Here is a 21,252-nt window from a genome sequence, read left to right on the forward strand (position 1 = left end):
TTCCAGGGTGATCTTAATAGGCTGGAGCACTGGGCTGAAAACACAACAGAATGAAATGTAATAGGGAGAAATGCCAAGTTCTACACCTAGGAAAAAGAAACCGAATGCACAGTTAGAAGATGGGGGATACTTGGGTCAGCAATACTACAAGCAAGAAGGATCTTGGAATCGTTGTAGATCACAAGCTCAATAAGAGCAAACCGTGTGATGTGGCTGCAAAAAAAGCCAATGCTACTTTGGGCTGCATTAATAGAAGTATAGCTTCCAAATCAGGCGAGGTACTGGTTCCTCTCTATTCGGCCCTGGTGAGGCCTTATCTTGAGTATTGTGTCCAGTTCTGGGCACCACACTTCAAGGAGGATGCAGACAAGCTGGAGGGGGTTCAGAGGAGGGCAACCAGGATGATCAGGGGTCTGGAAACAAAGCCTTAGGAGGAGAGACTGAAAGAATTGGGCATGTTTAGCCTGGAGAAGAGAAGATTGAGGGGAGACATGATAGCACACTTCAGGGACTTGAAAGATTGTCACACAGAGGAGGGCTGGGATCTCTTCTCGATCATCCCAGAGTGCAGGACATGGAGTAATAGACTCAAGTGACAGGAAGCCAGATTCTGGCTGGACGTCAGGAAAAACTTCCTGACTGTTAGAGCAGTACGACAATGGAACCAATGACCTAGGGAGGTTGTGAGCTCCCCCACACTAGAGGCCTTCAAGAGGCAGCTGGACAACCATCTGTCAGGGATGCTTTAGGGTGGATTCCTGCAGGGGTTTTGGACTTGATGGCCTTCAAGGCCCCTTCCAACCCTCCCATTCAGTGAGTCTTTGAGTAACAACCACCAGAAGAAGTATGCTGTGTTACGTGGGCCTTCTAAATCAGGGGTAAGCAACCACAAATACCATAATCCCTGATCCACTTCCAGGCTGGCTGAGATTTCTGGGAGTCGCTGTCTCAAATGTCAGGAAGGCAGCAGTTTACGTTATCCGTGTTTTGAATCATCTGATTGAGCATAGCAATTTGTTTTGGAGAGATTGTCTGGCTGGGCAGAGCAAATGATGTAGACACATGAATAACCATGCATTTATTTATTTACTTATTTACTTACTTGTTTTGATTGCTGCAGCACCAGACTATGGGAATTTCTTGCATTTAATCATTGTTCTCCCCATTGCTGTCCTGCTGATTGTCGGGGGACTTCTCATCATGCTGTACGTCTGTAACAAAAAGAGGTGAGACTTGATATGGGCGACTCTTGCTTAGGGACAGAGGTGAACTCAGTGCAGATTTACTGGTTCAACTCAATTTGATGTTGATCTGATACACAGGATCACATCGGAGAGGATTTTTAAATGTGTGTGTGTGTGTGTATCTTGATTTATTTATTTTTAAAAATCACCCCCTCCACAAAAAGAAAATCAGATCCTTATATTCAGTCTTTAAAGGGGTATTGCCTTCCTGAACTATATAGATGACAACTGATATTTAAATATGTGTGTGATATAGGTCATTAAGGAAGTAGGTATATCCTTTCTGACCCTTTTTTTCTTTTACAATTTTTAATGATTTCCCTGCTTTTCCTCATCCATTCTTTTTAATTGGGCCCATTACTGCTTTCCACTGCGGTTGCAAAAGTTAGCGATATTTATTTATTTGTTTTATTACATTTCTATACCGCCCCATAGCCGAAGCTCTCTGGGTGGTTTACATAAAATTAAAACAATTAAAACATATAAAAGAAATTAAACCATAAAAACATACAATATACACGAGAACATACATTTAAAAACAACTATAAGCTGTCAGCTGAACCTAAACACAGATCTGGGATCAGTTAAGCTCATCACATATTGCTAAATGCCTGGGAAAAGGAAAAAGTCTTGACCTGGTGCCAAAAAGATAACAATGTTGGCACCAGGCAGGCCTTGTTGGGCACTTCATTCCTTAATTGGGGGCCACCACAGAGAAGGCCCTCTCCTTTGTTGACGTCTTCCAAGCCTCACTCAGCATAGGTACCCGGAGGAGGACTTTAGATGTTGAACGTCGTGTACGGGTAGGTTCATGTTGGGAGAGGCATTTCCATCAGGTATTGTGGTCCTCAGCTGTGTAAGGCTTTATAGGTTAGAACCAGCACCTTGAATCGGGCTCGGAAACATACAGGCAGCCAATGCAAGCAGGTCAGAATCTGTCTTATATGTTTGAACCTCCTGGTCTCCGTTATCAACAGCCTTGATGTTGCTGTTACATTTGAATTTCTCTTATTAACTTGTTAGCACCACTTACTTCCACATAATTAAACCAGCAGGTGTAGGCCTCATGGTATCTTTTATAGTTCGTCATTTTTTCACTTGCACTGAATACAGTTTCCTGCAAAGTCATGGCTTTTTTTTACAACATCACTACAGGTGATTTTTTGAAAAAAGCCTCCTTTGGTGCAATTAATGTCTGTTTCTCACCCCACCCCGGTATTATTTGCTAAGCAAATCTTGCACAGCTGCTTGGGTGTGATAGACCAATGTAGTGCTGAGTTTCTGAGTAGGACTGGGGAGCCCCTATAACAGAGTGAGTCCCTTGCCATCTCCTTGCAGGAAGGGCAGGATGCAGATCAATAAATACCTCCCAGTATTTTGTTGCCTTTCCCCCTTTGTTCTTTTTAATAAGATGGAAAGTGTGGAACTCCCTTGTATCAGTGGTTGGGATTATTTCAGATCTTGTGCCCGGATAATGACTTAGGACATAGCTAGAAGGGGCGATATCCTGGGGATCGTCTCGGGATTGTCTCTGTGCGTCCACATGACACACAGGGCATCCTGGGACCAGGGAGGAATGATCCCTCCATTTCCACGGGATATTGCCCTACCTTTTAATCCCACTTTTTCCGCGGTCTTGGGATGTTCCCAAGACTGAGGAACGTGTGGGCGGGCGTTGCGGGTTGACCCGGCTCCTCGCGAGTAACTGCGGGGAGCCGGGCACAGGTGGGGTGGGGGTGGGGGAGCAGGGAAATTCATTTTATTTTATTTTTTAAAAAATGACCTTTTGCGCCACGAGCGCTCATGCGCTCTGTCTCCTTAAAAAAATGGCGAGCGCGACGTCCTGTTCCTCCTAGGATGTTGTGCGTCGCGTGTACACAGAGGAGAGATCTTGCGTAAACATATTGCGAGATCATATCTCCTCCGTCACGCTAAACCCGGTAGGTCTAGGCCTTAAATATGACAGGACCGTACACATCTTAGCTGGAAAAACGTACGAGGAATCGAAGTGCTCCTCCCAATTGATTATTGTTTCTTGCTTCCTGATGTGCATTGTACTCATCCAGCACTTTCTGGTCAATCGCTTGAGTAAGTGGCAGAGAGCAAGACCTCTTTTGCCGTCTTCATTTTGCTGCTGCCAGCTGACCCAGCTCCTCTCTGCTTTGCTTTTGCTTTTTTTGGGCATTCATTCAGAGAACGTTTAAGGGATCTGTCACTGAGCATAGGTACACGTGGGAAACAACTCAGCTGATACCTAACACCTCTATGAGAACCTGCCAAATGCTGCGGTTGGTGTGTGTGTTAAAAGCAAGTCCCGGAACAGAGCTCAAAGTGAGAGAACCAAAATAGAGTGAAATGTTGCTCCTTTTGGAGATGGGTGTTGAAGTGAGGAAAATACCCTCTTGTATTTTAACAGGAACAGCGACAGGCTTGGAAATGGAGTACTTTATGCTTCTGTGAATCCTGAATATTTCAGTGCTTCAGATGGTAAGTCCCTCCTTCTGCTTCTGACACCTTTAAGACAGCAAAGTCTTGGAATAAGGTGAATGTAGCTCCTGCAAAGCCACAGGTGAAATCATGGAAAGTTTTGTATGAAAGGTTATCAAGACAAACTCCCCCTTCAGTCATTGAGCCAAACAGAAAGGAACTTGTGGGAGTTCTCTTTTAAGTTCTCTCTCTCTCTTTTAATGGCTAGATATGTCAGATGATACTTGAGTTACTCAAGTTGTTCTTCAAAGCACAATGTTCTCAACTAATAAATTATAGAGCTTCCCTGTAGCAGCCAGGTCTCTGGCTACTGTTAGGGGGCTCAGGCATTCTTTTATCCAGAGGTAGTGGAGACATGGAAACACAGATAAGGCCCTTTTCCCCCCATTTTCCCTTGCTATAATTCAAGCAAGGTCAACTGTGTCCTTAGCCGACAACCATTTCCCTCTGTTCCTTGTCGTCTTTCCCCCTCTCCTGCACTCACAGCAGGCAATGTTTTTTGTTGACCTGTAATGGGGGTCACACCCTCCCAATTGTAAGCTGGGCATTTATAGGTTACTCACTTGGATTTCATTTTGGGGCAAGCAGTTGAACTCTGGTATCCGAGAGTAAGAACGAAGGTGTGAATTTTGGAGTTGGGTCCTGGTCTATCAGTGCACTTAGTCCTGATGGCTAAGTGCAACCTCCAGTATCAGAGGCAGTAAGTCCTGTATACACTAGTTGCTGGGGAACATGGGTGGGAGGGTGCTGTTGGCACTCATGTCCTGCTTGTGGGTCCCTGGTCAACAGCTGGTTGGTCACTGTGTGAACAGAGTGCTGGACTAGATGGACCCTTGGTCTGATGCAGCAGGGCCCTTCTTAGGTTCTTAAATCTTGATCATGTTCTTGAAGTCAGGAGTGGGAGTGAGGGGTGTTCTTGTCATTTGCTTAAAAAAATGTGTCTGTTGGGGAGGCAGCTAGCTGAAACGTGCTGATCAGGTGTCTGTTGATGAATATGAGTCATGATGAATTAAGTTGAACATACCCATATGTCACAACTGAGAACTATTCTCACACTATCGCCCCGCTCGTGCTCTTCGCTCCTCTGATGCCATGTTTCTCGCCTGCCCAAGGGTCTCTACTTCCCTTGCTCGGCTTCGTCCATTTTCTTCTGCTGCTCCTTACGCCTGGAACGCTCTTCCAGAACATTTGAGAACTATAAGTTCAACCGCAGCTTTTAAAGCTCAGCTAAAAACTTTTCTTTTTCCTAAAGCTTTTAAAACTTGATTTTGTTCTGACTTTATACTGTTAGTTTTACCCTACCCAGTGCCTGTTTACCCTACCCTGTGCCTGTTTGCATTCTCTTCCTCCCTTATTGTTTTATTATGATTTTATTAGAATGTAAGCCTATGCGGCAGGGTCTTGCTATTTACTGTTTTATTCTGTACAGCACCATGTACATTGATGGTGCTATATAAATAAATAATAATAATAATAACTAATACTTGGCTTTTAACCACATTATTCCCTATTTAAACAACGTGTATCAGATACTAAGCAGAGTATTCTTTTCCTTTCCTAAGACTTCTTTGACATTCTAGCAGCCTCCTCCCCCCCGCCCCCCCCAGCCTGTTGTCTTCCAAATGTTTGGACTTCAACTCCTATCAGCCCCAGCCAACATGGCTAAAGGTTAGGAGTCGTGGGAGTTGTAGTCCAAAAGTGCTGGAGGTTATCAGGCTGGAGAAGGCTGCATTATGCCGTGCTACCTTGCCTGGCACACGAAGTGCTGAAAATCTTGGCATTTTACCCTTTTCCTTGGCGCATTCAACTAATTGTCCGTGTTAGTTTGTGTTTAGTTTCTTGCCCCGCCCTTCCGATTTGTTTTTATGGCCTACTTCGATTCTAGAACTCATTGTGTATTCTTGGCCATTATGTTTTGTCTCAGGCCCTGTACCCGATCTTGCAAAATTGGGGCAACTTTACAATGGGGCTGTGCAACAGAAAGATTACCCAGCATTAAAACATTAATGTAATTATGAAAATAATTCTCAGAGCTTTGTAGTGTGCTATAATTGAAGAGGAAGTTGCTTTCATTCTATCCGCTTTTATTGAGGCTTCAGTTCAAAACAGCTTGTGATTTATTTATTTTTGCAGTGTACGTGCCGGATGAATGGGAAGTGCCCCGGGAAAAGATTACCATGTGCCGAGAATTGGGGCAGGGCTCCTTTGGAATGGTGTACGAGGGGATAGCAAAAGGCGTGGTTAAAGACGAGCCAGAAACCAGGGTGGCCATCAAGACGGTCAATGAGTCAGCAAGCATGCGAGAACGGATCGAGTTTTTGAACGAGGCTTCGGTGATGAAGGAGTTCAACTGCCACCATGTCGTAAGTTGCGAAACCGTGCAAAGCTCCACAGTGCCAGTGCGGGTGGCGTTGTCCATTTCCCCCATCTCCTTCCCTCCATCTCTTTATCAGAGCGCGGAAAAATGCAGTTTTGCACAAGGAAGCCAGATCACTTCTTTGCCTTCATGATGTCTTGGTATAGGACCTGGATATAGATGAAATGGTGAATCAGATAGGAGATGGCATTAACGTCCTTCCTTTGAGCTTTGGGGCTGGTTTTCTCCGCGAAATATACATTCTTGGCATGTCTTACCGTGTCACATTGAATGAAACGATAAAAACAATAAAAATTCATAGTTGATAGTAATGAGAGATTCTCAAGAAATAGAAATACAGATGCGTTGATAAATGGTCGACGAAGCCGCTACAGCTGAAACAAACCGATGCGTAATCCATACAGAAGGGTGGAGCAAAGCTCAGTGGCTGAAGCAGAGGGAGAGCCACGCAAGGCTGTGGCATCGTTCCACACCATTTGAGCAGTAATTGAAGAGGGGATGTTATCTAGGCTGACATGGTTACTCCTGACACTCGGGCGGCCCGCGCCCAGCCAAAACGAACGCACGGCACCTCAATGCAGATGAGGTGCTACTGCTCCTGTTAAGATCCCAGCTCTTCTTGACTAAAAGGAAAGCGCGTTTTTGTTAGAAAAACAAACTATGCTTGAATCCAGAAGTGTTAAGACTGATAAGCATGAGGGTGCCATGGACACATTCCAGAAGGGGAGAGACAAATCCCATTCGTTTTCTGATTGGTCTTTGGTCCTTTCAAGGATTTTCAGGCTTGTCCCCATCGGGGTAAGTCTCTGCAATCCTGTATCCTGGTGGCTGTTTCATTGGCCTTTTCCTTACCTGTGATAGTGTTGGTTGTGCTTGTCACCCAGTGGAGGCTGGTGGCTCTGAGAACAGTGGGGTTTTGAATTCGCTCTGGACCAGACAGAACTCTAAAGGAGCTCTCCTTGGAGAGCTCCTTTAGAGTTCTGACTGGAACCTAGAACGGATTCACACACACACACACCCACTGACATTGGAGCCACCATCCTTCACTGTGACATCTGAAGGTTGTCTTCCATAGAGTTTCATGACTTTTAACGGGGTCTGTCTTGGGCATGTTTCTGAGTAAACAATTGTTTGCAGAACACACCTAAACCATCGGACCATGTGCAGAGGTATTTGGAAGTAGATCCTGCTTGGTTTTAGTGAGAATTACTCCAATGGAACTGTGACTAGGGATGTAATCCAGATTTATCTTTGCTGCCTTATAGTGCAGACTGGGGGAGAAAATGTTCTCTCTGGCAGGGAAAAGGACCAGAAAAGGCTCCCTCCCTCTCCCCCAGTCAGTCTGTGTAGCCCTCAATCGTTGTGGCTGCTTTGGCAAAGAAGCGGTTTGTTATTTGCTCTAGTGGCAATTACTTTGAGAGACGCGGCTTCCGGGGAAAGCACTTCGTTTGTGAATATAGCCACAATGGCTGAGATTTCTTGGATGCCGGAGGGGGGGTATAATGTCCTCCTGTTTCCTCGAGACAGCACAAGGCTGGTGAAGGACATGAGCCTATGCACTTGGCGCATGGAAGGAAGTGGTGTTGAACCCAATAGGATTTGGGTTTTTTTTAAGTAAACGTATGGTTAGGGTCAGTGGAGGCTGATGGCTCTAATGTCAGTGGGGTGGTGAATCTGGTCTTTCTCTCCCCCCCCCCCAGCCCACCCATTCCCTCTTACTCCCAAGTCGATGCATGTGGGGTGCATGGTGAAGCTTCGCCCCCTACAAGAACAAAACAAAAGGCGGTGCGCACTCTTTACTAAAATGTGGTTTCTTCAAGTGTGTAATCCAAGCATTTCTCTGTCAGGTGCGACTCCTGGGAGTCGTGTCTCAGGGCCAGCCCACTCTGGTCATCATGGAACTCATGACCCGCGGAGATCTGAAGAGTTACCTGCGGTCTCTCCGGCCAGACACGGAGGTGAGTGCGGTGGGGTTTTGCCTTTCTCGGTTGCAAGAAAAGATGGTCTTCAGCAACGTCTTGAGTTTTGCCGGTTCTGGCACTCAGCTGGGATGTCAGGAGAGCTGCTTGCGTTCTTGCCATTGCATGAACTGGCTGTGCCATGTTTTGCTTTCGGTTAGCTGTAGCTGTCACTTTAGCAAGCGTACAAACGTCTGGTGTGGATGCCTTTCAGTAATGCATAGATAACGTCTTGTCAAGCTGCAGTCTTGAATCGCAAGGGTCCCCTCTTCAGTTTTTACAGTGTAAGTAAGGGGATATAAAGAAGAGGCGTAATTGGGTTGTAAGAGGCGTAATTGGACTGCCAGAAGCGCTCTCTTAATTTCTATCTGAAAAAAAGGAAAGGAAAGGAACCTTGGTTAACCATGGTTTGAACAAACCAGTTTCCTGTATTTGTATATAATGAGAAGGGAAGGGAAGGGAAGGGAAGGAAAGGAAAGGAACCTCTCATGCAAGCACTTGAGTCATTACTGACTCCTAGAGGGACGCCTGCTTTCGCTGACGTTTTCTTGGCAGACTTTGTAGTGGGGTGGTTTGCCATTGCCTTCCCCAGTCGCAGTTACCTTTACCCCAGCTAGCTGGGTACTCATTTTACCGACCTCGGAAGGATGGAAGGCTGAGTCGACCTGAGCTGGCTGCCTGAGAATCAGCTTCCGCTGGGATTGAACTCAGGCCGTGGGGAGAGTTTCGGCTGCAGTAACTGCCGCTTACCACTCTGCACCACACGAGGCCCTAATTTCTATCTACTCTCATGTTTTTCTCTTTGAACTTGTAAATTGCCTTTGGTGGCAACCTGAGAGAGGGCCTTTTTGGTGGCAGCTCCCAGGCTATGGAACTCCTTCCCAAGGGAGGCTAGGTTTGTTCCCTCTCTGCAGTCGTAAATAAAGACTGCTTTATTTAAGTAGGCCTTTAATAAGTGGGTTTGGGTGCTGTTTTTAATACTTTTTCTCGAATACGTTTTTGTTGCAATTTAATACATTGTTTTAATCACTTCACATTGGTTCAGTAAGCCGCCTTGAGTGCCATTTTTGATAGAAAGATAGGGTGCAAATTAATTAATTAAAATGGCAACGGTTTGGCCCTTTTGCCCATCTCTGCACCCAAAGTTTCGCTTTTCTCCTACAAGTTGGCTGAAATCAGGAGTTCTGTGCTTCTTTTCTCCTGGCCCTGTGCCACGAAATCGGCTGTTTTTCAGGCCTGAATGAAACTTTCTGTGTCTTCTCTGTCTTCAGCCATTATGGTCATTTGGTATGACACGGATATGTTAATTGCTCATGATTTTAAATGCTACATGCTGCTCCGCTTTGTGTTCGCCCTGAATTATAAATGAGAGTTGCAGCAAAAACTAATGTTTAGTCATGGCACCCGACAGTTAATGTCCATGCTGGCAACAGAAGGTTTTGGAGATGGCCACATACGTTCTGTAAGGTCCAAATAGGGCAGGCAAAAGGGAGACCCACAAGAGCTAAATACGACTGAAATTAGGGCCGCTTATGGGTTTGGTTCTCGATGGCTTTGTTGCGGACAGTTCCAGATGTAAATAATTTATAGTGACACAATGGGAGCATCTGGCATTTAAGGGAGAAGATTAAAATTTGATTATAAAGTGAATGATGTTTCTTCCTTGAAAGAGATGGGATGAGGAATATCCTGCCTACCAAAAACACAGCCCTAGACGTGGACGTGGGGAAAGAAGGTATCACACAGCCGAGAGAGTACATGGGTGGGGGGTGTTTTCCCTTTCTGCCCCTCTCCTGCTCTGTACTTTTCCCCTTTATACCTATTTTGTTTGATCTACTATTGGGAAAGCAGAGGGTGGACCCTAGGGAGAATGGCTCCTAGTCCACCCTTCCACATTCTTTATTATCAATGGCCCACCAGCGAGATGAGTCGCCCCCAAGGGAAATTAAGAGGAGGGCAACCAGGATGATCAGGGGTCTGGAAACAAAGCCCAATGAAGAGAGACTCAAACAACTTGGCATGTTTAGCCTGGAGAAGAGAAGATTGAGGGGAGACATGATAGCACTCTTCAAATACTTAAAAGGTTGTCACACAGAGGAGGGCCAGGATCTCTTCTCCATCATCCCAGAGTGCAGGGCACGGAATAACAGGCTCAAGTTACAGGAAGCTGGACATCAGGAAAAACTTCCTGACTGTTAGAGCAGTACAGTAATGGAACCAGTTACCTAGGGAGGTTGTGGGCTCTCCCACACTAGAGGCCTTCAAGAGGCAGCTGGACAACCATCTGTCAGGTATGCTTTAAGGTGGATTCCTGCATTGAGCAGGGGGTTGGACTCGATGGCCTTATAGGCCCCTTCCAGCTCTACTATTCTATGATTCTATGAAGATAAGCCAAATGTAAAGATTTTGGCATGGCAGAAAGCAGCAGCTTTCTCAACACATGTTGGGGCTGTCTTCCGTTCCTCGTTGTTCAGAATAACCCAGCGCAGACTCCTCCAGTGCTAAAGAAGATGATTCAGATGGCCGGCGAAATTGCCGATGGCATGGCCTACCTCAACGCCAACAAGTTCGTCCATCGAGATCTTGCTGCAAGGAACTGCATGGTGGCCGAGGACTTTACTGTGAAAATTGGAGGTGAGTCTTTCCTCTCTCTTTTCGACTGCGTGTGAAGTGCAACGGAAGCAGGAACTAAACTCTAAATTGGGCATTTGGCAGAAATGTACCGACAGTGGGATTTCCTAGTACAGCTATTCGGGCTGTGCCTATTTTCACGTCCTGTGAGCGACACCGTGCAAGTTGGTGCCTGGTGCACAACTCAGTATCTTGAGAACCTTGGGTTTAACCAAACAAAAGCAAGTTGTTGGCCATTTATTGTGATTGTGTAGAATCACAGCTGTGGGGCAAAATTTCCAGTTCTTTTCATATGGGTAGAATTCCGATGCCTTGCCTGCCTCCTTGTTCTGGAAATGAAAAAGAGGCTCACAGTGCATCCCATGCATGCAGAGAGGCTCAAAACACACGCTCGCAATTGAGCATCAGCAGTGACAAATGGCAGGATGCTTTCAACCTCAAATTGTTTAGAGGTAGGTTGCTGGGTCCCTCAGCCAGTATGCGTCCTTATCCAATTTTTATTGTGGTTTGTTGAGCACACGTGTCCCTTGTGTACCGTGTAGATTTTGGCATGACAAGAGATATCTACGAGACGGATTACTACCGAAAAGGCGGCAAGGGACTGCTGCCCGTCCGCTGGATGTCGCCAGAGTCACTGAAGGACGGCGTATTCACGACACACTCGGACGTTTGGTAATAATGAAAGTGTTCTTAGCGATATTTAAGTGCTCTTCCCCGGGCACCTGCAGCTTGATTATGGCTCAAAGAAAACACTATGTCAAGGTGTTGGTTTTTTTTTTGACAACTCTAGTTTTTCCTGTTTCCCATTCTGTTTGCAGAGTCCTTGCTCCAAACTCTGTGTAATGTACTCTCAGGGTGTTACTTCCTCCTCTTTGGAACTTCTGTCATGCTAAAGCCCCGAAAGCGAGTTTAAACAAATACCTGTATAGTTTTAAGGGCTGGTTCAATTCTGTAAGATCTGTGTTTAGCTCAATTCTGTTTAGCTGTGTTTAGCACGCCTCTCCAAAAAGGGAGAGAGGGACAGGTGGGGTGGGGTGGGGGCGAACCAAAGATCTGGCTGGAAAACAGCAGACCTTTTTTAAAAAAACAACAACAACACATCTTTGGATTAAATTCTTTGACATAACAGACTTAAAGCTATAAAATTAAAAATTGTGTCATTTTGTTTCTGTACTATTTTCCCACAGCCCCAGAGAAGCATTTTGAAATTCCCAGGCTTGGCAGTCATGCTCCTTACATAGATTAGTATATTTTGGAAACCACTTGGCTTCTCACTGCAGAATTCTTGGGAAGGGAGAACCCATTGCTCACTTGTAGTCTTCTCTTCTGGAAAGGCTAACTTTGGAGCTCAGCTACGTAGCTTTTATTTCAAATTCCATCGACAGTGTAAAAATAAACTACCATCCAAGGCAGAAATAATGTTTGGGGTGAGGGGTGGGATGATTTGAATCCAGACCCCAGAACAATTTAGATTCTAGTTGCTAAAAGGGGTTTGATTTCTGTTAGGGTTGATTCCAACATCATGCAATTGATCCAGGGGGATTCCTGTGTTGTAGCATACTAAACAGACTGTAAAGTATTACTTGCAATGAAAAATCCATGTCTGTTTTACATGAACAAAATAGGGCAAGAACCTTCTCTTTGTAGATCATTTTCTACAAATCAGCACTGGATTTTTATCATGGTGCTTATATATATATATATATGTGTGTGTGTGTGTGTGTGTTGTGTGTGTGTTTAGTATATGGGTAAAAAATGGAATTGGCCCTCCCTTTTGCAAAAGATTCATAGCAGCTAAAAATAACCAACCACTTCCCTAAGCGTTGTACCACTCGTTGCTTTTTGCAGCGTAAGAGAGGTTTTTTTCCAGATCAGAAGAGGTATTTGCCCCATACCATGCAAATGACATCCTGCATGGTTTATTTGGTGTGGGCACACTCGCCAGAACACCGCTGCATGTATTGGTTTCCGGTTCATATATTCCAAGGCAGAAAAATCCGTCTCGTACCTTCATTATCTCACAGAAGGGATGGTGATGTGTTGTTGGCCGTCTGTTGAACACACATGCCTCGCTTTATGGCCCATAATCAACAATGCATCCCACGCAATTTCAAACTGGAATGCTTTGAACTTTTCATCCGATATGTGAAAACAGTCTTTCGTTCTGAGGGACACCCCATGTTTTCCTACTTGGAGACCTGCTCCATTTCTCTTTGGTCATGCTTGATTTCACATGCCTCCGGATTTTCTGCCCTCTTGCCTGGCTGTCCCTCCTTTTGAGGTGGGGGATATTGTCCTACCGTTGAGATCTCCAGGGTTAGAAAGAGACTCTATATTTGATTATGACGATATGAGTAAAATAGCTGCTCCGCTCTTGAATGCCTGCAACATGTGTGTAGGGCTATGTTTGTGTCTTTATTTTTTCCCCATGGCAAAAGAAGGCAGCTTTGGCTCAATGAAAACCTCAACTCAGTGGCAGCAGTGAAAAAGGCGTGTTCTATCAATAGGAAAGGGTTGAAAATAGTAGTGATGTGGGCTTTCTGGAAAAATTTTGAACTGGAAAAAAAAAATCTGGGAAATTATCTGGTGCCCTAAATCAATTGGGAATCTGATTTACCGTGTTTGACTTATGTTCAGTAAACAACACACCAAGTTAATTTTACATGCTGTATAAATATTTCAAATAGGCTTCTTCTTCTTTTTTCAATAGCCAAAAGTTGTTTGAACTGAACTATTTGATTAGAGGGGAGGAAAAATCAATAAAGCTCACTTAATGTAGGTTGAGTGTTACATTCAGAGCTTTACTAGGAAATTACTTTTATTAGATACTTGTCCTATCTTAAAATGTTTACAATTCAGTAGCATGCACTTGCCTTAGAATAGCCACATTCATACTTAATGCTAAACAATGTTTTAGCATTGAATGCACAACAGGCCTCTGGTATTCCTGGACCCCTTTCCTCCCTCCTTCCCTCTGCATTTGTGGGGAGGTGATGCAGAGCTTCCAGGGAAGTTTGTAACAAATCCGTTTCCTGCTTCATTTTCCCATGTCCTGTTGCACAACTCCTGCATGGCACTTCATAACAAACAATCTTTACGTGAAGGAGACTGAACATAGTTTATACTCCTGCAGCGATGCTGTCCATCAAATCCATTACATACAGACGATGCAGATAGAAGCTGTATTGTTTTCATGGAAGAGGCGCTTGTTCAAGTTTTGCCACAACACTCTTGTGTTGCCTTTTCAGTGATTCATGCGTGATCTAGCCATAGGACAGGGAAGTGCTTCACCAGACAGCCCAATAATTGCCCCAGGCGGGCACTGCGCCGGACAAAATACACAAAGTAATCAATTCTGTTTCAGCTAAGTTTACTGGGTTCGGCTCAAATGTTTCCTAACTTTTAGACTTCTGTCGTAGGTCTTTTGGCGTTGTCTTGTGGGAGATCGCTACGTTAGCGGAACAACCTTACCAAGGCATGTCCAACGAGCAAGTCCTTCGCTTTGTGATGGAGGGAGGCCTCCTGGAAAAGCCAGACAACTGTCCCGATATGCTGTATGTATTTCCCAACATTTTCCATCCCTCTTTATCGGAGTTCTAAATATCAGGGAGCCCTCCTCGGACAGAGGAGGTTTTCTGCTTCAGACTCCGCGCCCTCTATGCGTGGAGAGCAATGAGATTGGCAACCGGGGTGGGTGGCGTGGTGCTAGCATGTTTATTTTCCTCCTCACCTTCCTCATGTGTAGAGCCTACACACACTTCCTAGAGGCCTGAACAGGGCTTTTATGTCATCTGGGCTCAGTTTTGGTTCAGTTCTCCACGAAGTAGCTTTCTGGAAGGAAATGCCATGCCTGGCTTTTTTCTTTTTCTTTTTTTCCGTTGGAGGCCCGCATGAGGGATGCGATAGCTTAAGGGGCTCAGCTGCTTGGGATTCCTGGGAAAAGAGCTTATTTGGCCAGAAGGCTTGGGCTGGTGTCAGGTGACAATTCAGTGTTGTTTTTCTGCTTGCTGGCTGGCTGGGCTTGGGCAAGAGGAAGAGACTGTTGGAGGTTGCCTTGGAACTGGATTCTCCACCTTAATTCTTTCCCTTCTAGGATGGGAATCTCCAGCGGGCTCGGATGGCTTCGAAATTGCGCTTGACATTGTGGGAATAATTTGACCCAGGCAGGCAAGGGAAAAAGAGCATGGCGGGGTGGAGAACTGTGAGGCAAAGTTTCCCCATTTTCAGAGTCTTTAAGTCTGAGTTTTCCCCCAGTCAAAAGCGAAATGTTTTTAAAAGACACTTCGGTTTCCTCGGGCATTTCTGAGAAAGTTTTTATAATTGATCGCAATTCGGAACTTGGGTGGGAAGGACCGTCGGCTGCAGTTTTAACATGGAGCTCCTAATAGATATGCGTTGACATAATTCCTTCGATGAAGGAATTATTTATTTCGTGGGCTTATCAAATTACCTTGAGCGGCTGGCCAAGCTTTACGTAATTACTCTTTGGAATCGTTCATAGGATAAATAACTCCCTTTTTGAAAGCAACTGATTATAGCAGGTGTTTCGATTCCATCACCGCCATAACCCTCCCCACCCCCCACTGCCCCAAATATGTAGTTACTACAGCTTGATCCACATGTATGTACATTAACATGGTGGTCGCTGAAAACCGCCTCATTATAGCAGGAGTTCGGTGGATGCCTGATATTTATAAACTGTACTTCGTGGCATATGAAATTTCATTAAAAAATATTTTATTTTATTTATTATAGGACTTCTATCCTGCCCTTTAGGCAAAAAAAAAACTTCTCGAGGCAACTTACAGCAACAATTCTTAAGACAGTCCCTGCCCACAGGCCTACAACCTAACCAGAATAAGAAAAAAGCAATCCAATTAAAACCACAATACACAAACTGAAAATATCTCAGCAATGAGTAAAAAGCGGTCTTAAATTTAAAAAATCCATTTAAGTTTTTCCTTAAAATTTCCAAGGAAGCTTTCCTCAGATTATGAGAAAGGGACTAAATAGAGAAGAATTAGAAAGAAAACTTCTAAGCAACCCACAGACTCCACATATATTTTGCTCTGCAAAGCAAAGCAAAAAAAAAAATGAATATAGATTAAATGTACCACCGTCGGTCAATAATTTGATTTAAATTCAATGTATTTCTTTTTCTATATTTCCTTTTATTATATTTTTTCATTCTTTTGGTTGATTTTGTTTTGGAATATATAATAGCTCCAAGGATGGGCCCACACACATTTTCTTGCATGTGGAATGTTGCCACAAGTCAACATAGGTGCTCCTAATCTTGAGGCCCATGCGTTAGAGCGCAAGAGGCATGGCAAAGAATCCATGCATTATCCACATAATAATGTATCCTGCCTTCCCCAAAGCTATGGTTTGTAGCACACAGCAGAGTGTGCGGTTTTATTGCTTATTAATATGTATTGTGTTGTTTTTATTGTTGTTTTGATTAGGGTGACCATATGAAAAGGAGGACAAGACTCCTGTGTCTTTTAACAGTTGAATAGAAAAGGGAATTTCAGCAGGTGTTATTTGTATGCACGCAGCACCTGGTGAAATTCCTTCTTCATCACAACTGTTAAAGCTGCAGGAGCCCTGCCTAGCATGACCAGATACAAAGAGAACAGGGCTCTTGCAGCTTTAACTGTTGTGATGAAGAAGGAACTTCACCCGGTGTTGCATGCATACAAATGACACCTGCTGAAATTCCCTTTTCAATACAACTGTTAAAGATACAGGAACCCTGTCCTCCTTTTCATATGGTCACCCTAGTTTTGATGCCATTATAGTTTATATTCACCACTATAAATCATCATCGTCGTCATCATCCTACACCGTACTATACATACTCACCCGAAACAGTCTTGGAAAATGCAGATTATAAAAATACTGGGACAGAACAATTCATACGGACAAGACAATATCTTGCAACCGACCAGACATAACTGTTACAGACAAAAAAAGAAAAACACATGTACCTCATTGACACAGCTATACATAATGACAAAAATGTTGTAGAAGAGGAAAGGAAGTTAAATAACTATGGCAACAGGAAAAAGTCACAATTATTTCATTAGCCACGTCAGTCACCGGCATCACATCAAAAAACTGTACAGAAAACCTTCAGAAACTGGGCCTACCAAACTACATCCACATCAACATCCAGAAAGCTCTCATACTTAAAACATGCTCAGTTGTTCCTGTCATGCCTGTCTCTAAAAATCGCCACAAGTGAGAAAAGAGATAATGATGATAATAATAGACTTTTGACAGCAGTCACATGATGGGCAGCTAAGCCATTAGCTCTATTCAGAATCTCCCATGGAAAAGAGGCCACTGTTAGCAATTTCTTTCCTTTGCTCCCTCGTGATGGCAAGTAAGAGCATGGCTCCATCAGCTTAGTTATTCTCCCTCCATTTCGGGAAGAGCATTCTGTTTCCGAGACGCTGTAAACAAGAGCTCCAATCCCCACCGGGTAAGGAAAACTTCCTTTTATGGGAAGCGGTGGAATGGCTTAAAGGAAGTGTCACGTGTGTTTGCTGGCACTGATGTCACATGTGTGCTGTCCTGCTGGTTGTGGTATCTCCTCAGCAGTTCCCCTCAGGGCTACAGGGCAACGTGCCAGCCGATAGCCCGTGTTCCTGGTCCCAGCTGGCGCTTTTATCCGGGGACGGAATAGTCAGCTGGGGAGGAACAGCAACGGAGGAACAGAAATGGATCTTGGATATTTATGTCACAGCCTTTCTCCCTGGTTTCAGGCGCTGTAGGGAGGCAGAGTAGTAATGACAGTTGCTACCGGGTAGCTGCTTTCAAAATAAGGGAAGTTTCAAAAACATTTGGTTATCGTTTTCCTGTTCTATCTTTCTTTCGTTTTTTGAAGGTGGGGGAGTAGCCTTTACCCCCATATTTTATTTATTTATTTACTGCATTTTTATACCACTCAATAGCTGAAGCTCTCTGGGCTGAAGTAAAACCATGAAAAGCATTCAAAATATAAAACAAACAGCATAAAAGCATAGTATAAAATAAAATATAACATCACAACCAGGATAAAAGCGAGCAGCAATGCAGAAATTAATACAGACTTAAAATAAATATTTTAAACAGCAAAGTTAAAATTAAGTTGAAAATGCTGAGAAAATAAAAAGCTCTTCACCTGGCGTCTAAAAGAGTATAAACTTGGTAAACACCAAGTTAAAAAATATTTATAGACTGTTAAAATGCTGGGAGAAGAAAAAGGCCTTCACCTGGTGTCTAAAAGCATATAACGTAGGTGCCAAGTGAACCTCCTTAGGGAGCTCATTCCACAGCCGGGTTGCCACAGCAGAGAAGGCCCTGCTCCTGGTAGCCACCTGCCTCACTTCCTTTGGCAGGGGCTCACGGAGAAGGACCCCTGAGGATGACTTTAGGGTCCGGGCAGGTACATATGGGAGGAGGCGTTCCTTCAGATAACCTGGCCCCAAGCCGTTTAGGGCTTTAAATGTTAATAGCAGGACTTTGAACCAGGCCCGGACCTGGACTGGCAGACAATTTTGAGGTGGAGTTGCTGCTAGAATTTTGGTTGGATTTTTATAAAAGTATTCCTCATCTTGGTATGATTCTTTTTCAGGCATTAGGTTGTGGCTGCCTGCATTTTGGGTCCTAAAAGTCAACATTCTGCATTTTTAGAAATTATTGTTACGATCATTTCATTTGAAAAAAATGGTCATTCCTGTACGGCATACTTCATGGTTTATAGGTGCATGATCTCATCCTCTCTACATGATGACTAAGATGGATGTATTTGGAGCGTCCAGTCTCTGTAGCCTACCTGCCTTTGACCTCTCCACACAGCCTATAGTGTAGAGCAAGGTGGGCAATCTACAGAAGTTTTGGCCTACAACATCCATCCACTTTAGCTAGTATAACCAATGGATCATGGGAGTTGTAAGCCAAAACACCTGCAGGGCCAGAAGTTGCCCAGCCCTGTGTTCATGGCCAGGTGTACCGTCTTCCCAGAGAGATTTGTAGTGTTTTGAGTAGGAAGAGAGCAAGTTGTTTTCTCCAGTTCCCACACTTGTGGCATTATCTCTAGGCAGCCAAACTGGATGCATGGGGAGGTTTTGTGACAGCGTGGTTTGTGGCTTTGCCTGCTCATTCACAGCAAATTGTCTCGGCACTCAACTTCCTGTGGTACAGTTGTCCTGATTCTGGCAAACTGTCACCTGCGTTGCATCGTGTTGATCTGGTGGAAGCTGGCGTTGTGGCTAGGATGACGTTGCCTCAGGGGGGTTTGACGTAATGATCACCTTTTGACTGAAAGGGTCGTGACACTTTTGACTTCAAAGGTGCATTTGGGAAACTGGTTTTTTCCCAACCAATGAAATCTCTCCCCCAGCTTATGTTTCGGAAACTCTCTCAGCACTGAAAAAAAAAACAACCCAAAAAAACCACACAGAACTGTAGCCAAATTAGGTAATGTATGTCTCCCTCTCTTCCCTTCCCAGTTTTGAATTGATGCGCATGTGTTGGCAGTACAACCCCAAGATGAGACCCTCTTTCCTGGAAATCATTGGAAGCATTAAGGATGAGCTAGATCCAGCCTTCAAAGAGGTCTCCTTCTTCTACAGCGATGAGAATAAGCCGCCAGACACCGAAGAGCTTGATTTGGAGACGGAGAACATGGAGAGCATTCCTTTGGATCCTTCCTCGACCCTCCAACCTTCCGACAAACACTCAGGACACAAAGCCGAGAATGGCCCCGGTGTGGTGGTCCTGCGGGCCAGCTTCGAGGAGAGGCAGCCGTACGCGCACATGAACGGGGGGCGCAAGAACGAACGAGCCTTGCCTTTGCCCCAGTCTTCGGCCTGCTGACCTTTAGAACCAGGTTTTGCAAAACACATGTGCGTGCGTTGGGGGTGGTGGGAAAGGGTGGGGAAAGAGAGCAAGCGAGGAGGAAGAATAACAATATATTCAAAAGCCTACTGTACCTCAGTGGATCTTCAGAACTGTCATAGCTGCACACAGGAGTATCCTCTCTTCAGTTAGAAGTTGAAATAACTTTTTTTCTTTTTTCAATATGCAAGCAGAAGATTGTTTCAAGCAAAAGAACTCCATACATGGGGCGCACAGTCAGCCTTCTAAAACTTTAACGTTAACACTTAATAGCAACAGAAAACTTGAGAACCTGATGTGTGTCTCTCCTTTCTCTCCTTTCTCTCTGCTTCATAATGGGAAACATATCTGCGTGAAGTTCAACTGTATGGCACTTTTTTTTAATCACATCAAAGAAAATTGCAGGCCAAGCGGCTCTCTGTTCCCCCTTGCAAGCAACTGCCTAACACTGTAGGTTGTTATAAAAACAAAACAGGATTTAAAGGAAAAAAAAAGACTGGATTTTTAATATTATTCCTTTACTTTTTTAGGATCATATAAAATATTGAAGGGCCATTATTTGTCCAAGGTTGTAACCGTTTTCAACGCTGCCAAATTTTGCCAAAAAAGAACTTGCTTTTAGGATTTTTTTTTCTTTTTTGTAGGCATGGGAGGAGCAAAATAATCATATGCTCCATTTAAATGAAATACAGACCAATACACTCCAATCATACACTGGCATTTAAAAAAAGATCAAATTGTCTAGTTTTTTTTTTTTTTTTTTTTTGACTGGACAAAAACCTGTTGTTGTTTTTTACGCGTTTGAGAACATAAAGGGGTAGAGGTTGAATAAGTGGCCTACCCTTACATTCTGGACAAAACTGGCACCGATGAGCCAAATCAGAGGGGGGGAAAGATATATCTTGTGCAGAAATTTCAACAGCACTCCAAAAAGGAAATAAAGACAGACAACACCAGAAGGGATTTCCATGAGTTGTTCCTGCTGCCCTCGGCAGGCGTGTGGGAAAAAAACTTAGAGAAACACAAAAATTGGAGAAGAATAGCCAATTAAACGGATTCAAGCATCCAACACTTTGTTGACCTTTTTTCTCTCTGTTATTAAGACTTCAAAGGGTCTTGCAGTTCTATGTTAGACCATGGATCATTTGCATACACATTGTCTTTTTGTGTCACTTTTATAACTTTTTTACAGTTCAGATACTCATCTATATGTCTGTACAGAAAAAAAAAAGCTGCTATTTTTTTGTTCTTATCTTTGTGGATTTAATCTATGAAAAATCTTCAGGTCTACCCTTTTCCCCCCTCCTTACCCCATTCCCAACACATTTCTTATGCTTTGTACTATAATGTGTAACTTCTATTCTTTGCCTACCACCACTTTCCCAAGATGCGATACCTGAAACATGATTTGCCATCAGCTGTTTAATGCCTTTTATAGATACATTTCTGCTTTCTCTCTCTCTCTCTCTCTCTCTCTTTCCCCTTCCCTTTCTGCTACTTTATTAAACAGTATCTAGGCTGTTTGGGTTAAAGCACTCTTTGTGGGGCTGGAGGAAAGGGGATACGTTTCTGGCAATGCACTCATGTCATGCCCAGGTATGTGTCAGCCTCTTTATCAACAATACCCTCCTTTACCTCACCCTTTGCCCATACAGCACCCATGTCTGTT

At 44.1% G+C, this 21,252-nt stretch overlaps 1 protein-coding gene across 1 annotated transcript in view; it reads left to right on the top strand.

The window, feature by feature from the left end:
• IGF1R (insulin like growth factor 1 receptor) overlaps positions 1-19,601 on the top strand; it is a 205,339-nt gene extending 185,738 nt beyond the window's left edge. Inside the window, exons 14-21 of the mRNA XM_063142159.1 lie at positions 1,121-1,226; positions 3,661-3,731; positions 5,865-6,094; positions 7,956-8,066; positions 10,541-10,700; positions 11,240-11,369; positions 14,117-14,251; positions 19,196-19,601. Coding sequence (XP_062998229.1) covers positions 1,121-1,226; positions 3,661-3,731; positions 5,865-6,094; positions 7,956-8,066; positions 10,541-10,700; positions 11,240-11,369; positions 14,117-14,251; positions 19,196-19,562 — 1,310 coding nt within the window. The 3' untranslated portion in view covers positions 19,563-19,601. The remainder of the gene's footprint in view (positions 1-1,120; positions 1,227-3,660; positions 3,732-5,864; positions 6,095-7,955; positions 8,067-10,540; positions 10,701-11,239; positions 11,370-14,116; positions 14,252-19,195) is intronic.
• Positions 19,602-21,252: the final 1,651 nt, after the last annotated feature.

The sequence above is a fragment of the Elgaria multicarinata genome, chromosome 16 (genome assembly GCF_023053635.1).
Source record: "Elgaria multicarinata webbii isolate HBS135686 ecotype San Diego chromosome 16, rElgMul1.1.pri, whole genome shotgun sequence".
Taxonomy (NCBI): Eukaryota; Metazoa; Chordata; class Lepidosauria; order Squamata; family Anguidae; genus Elgaria; species Elgaria multicarinata.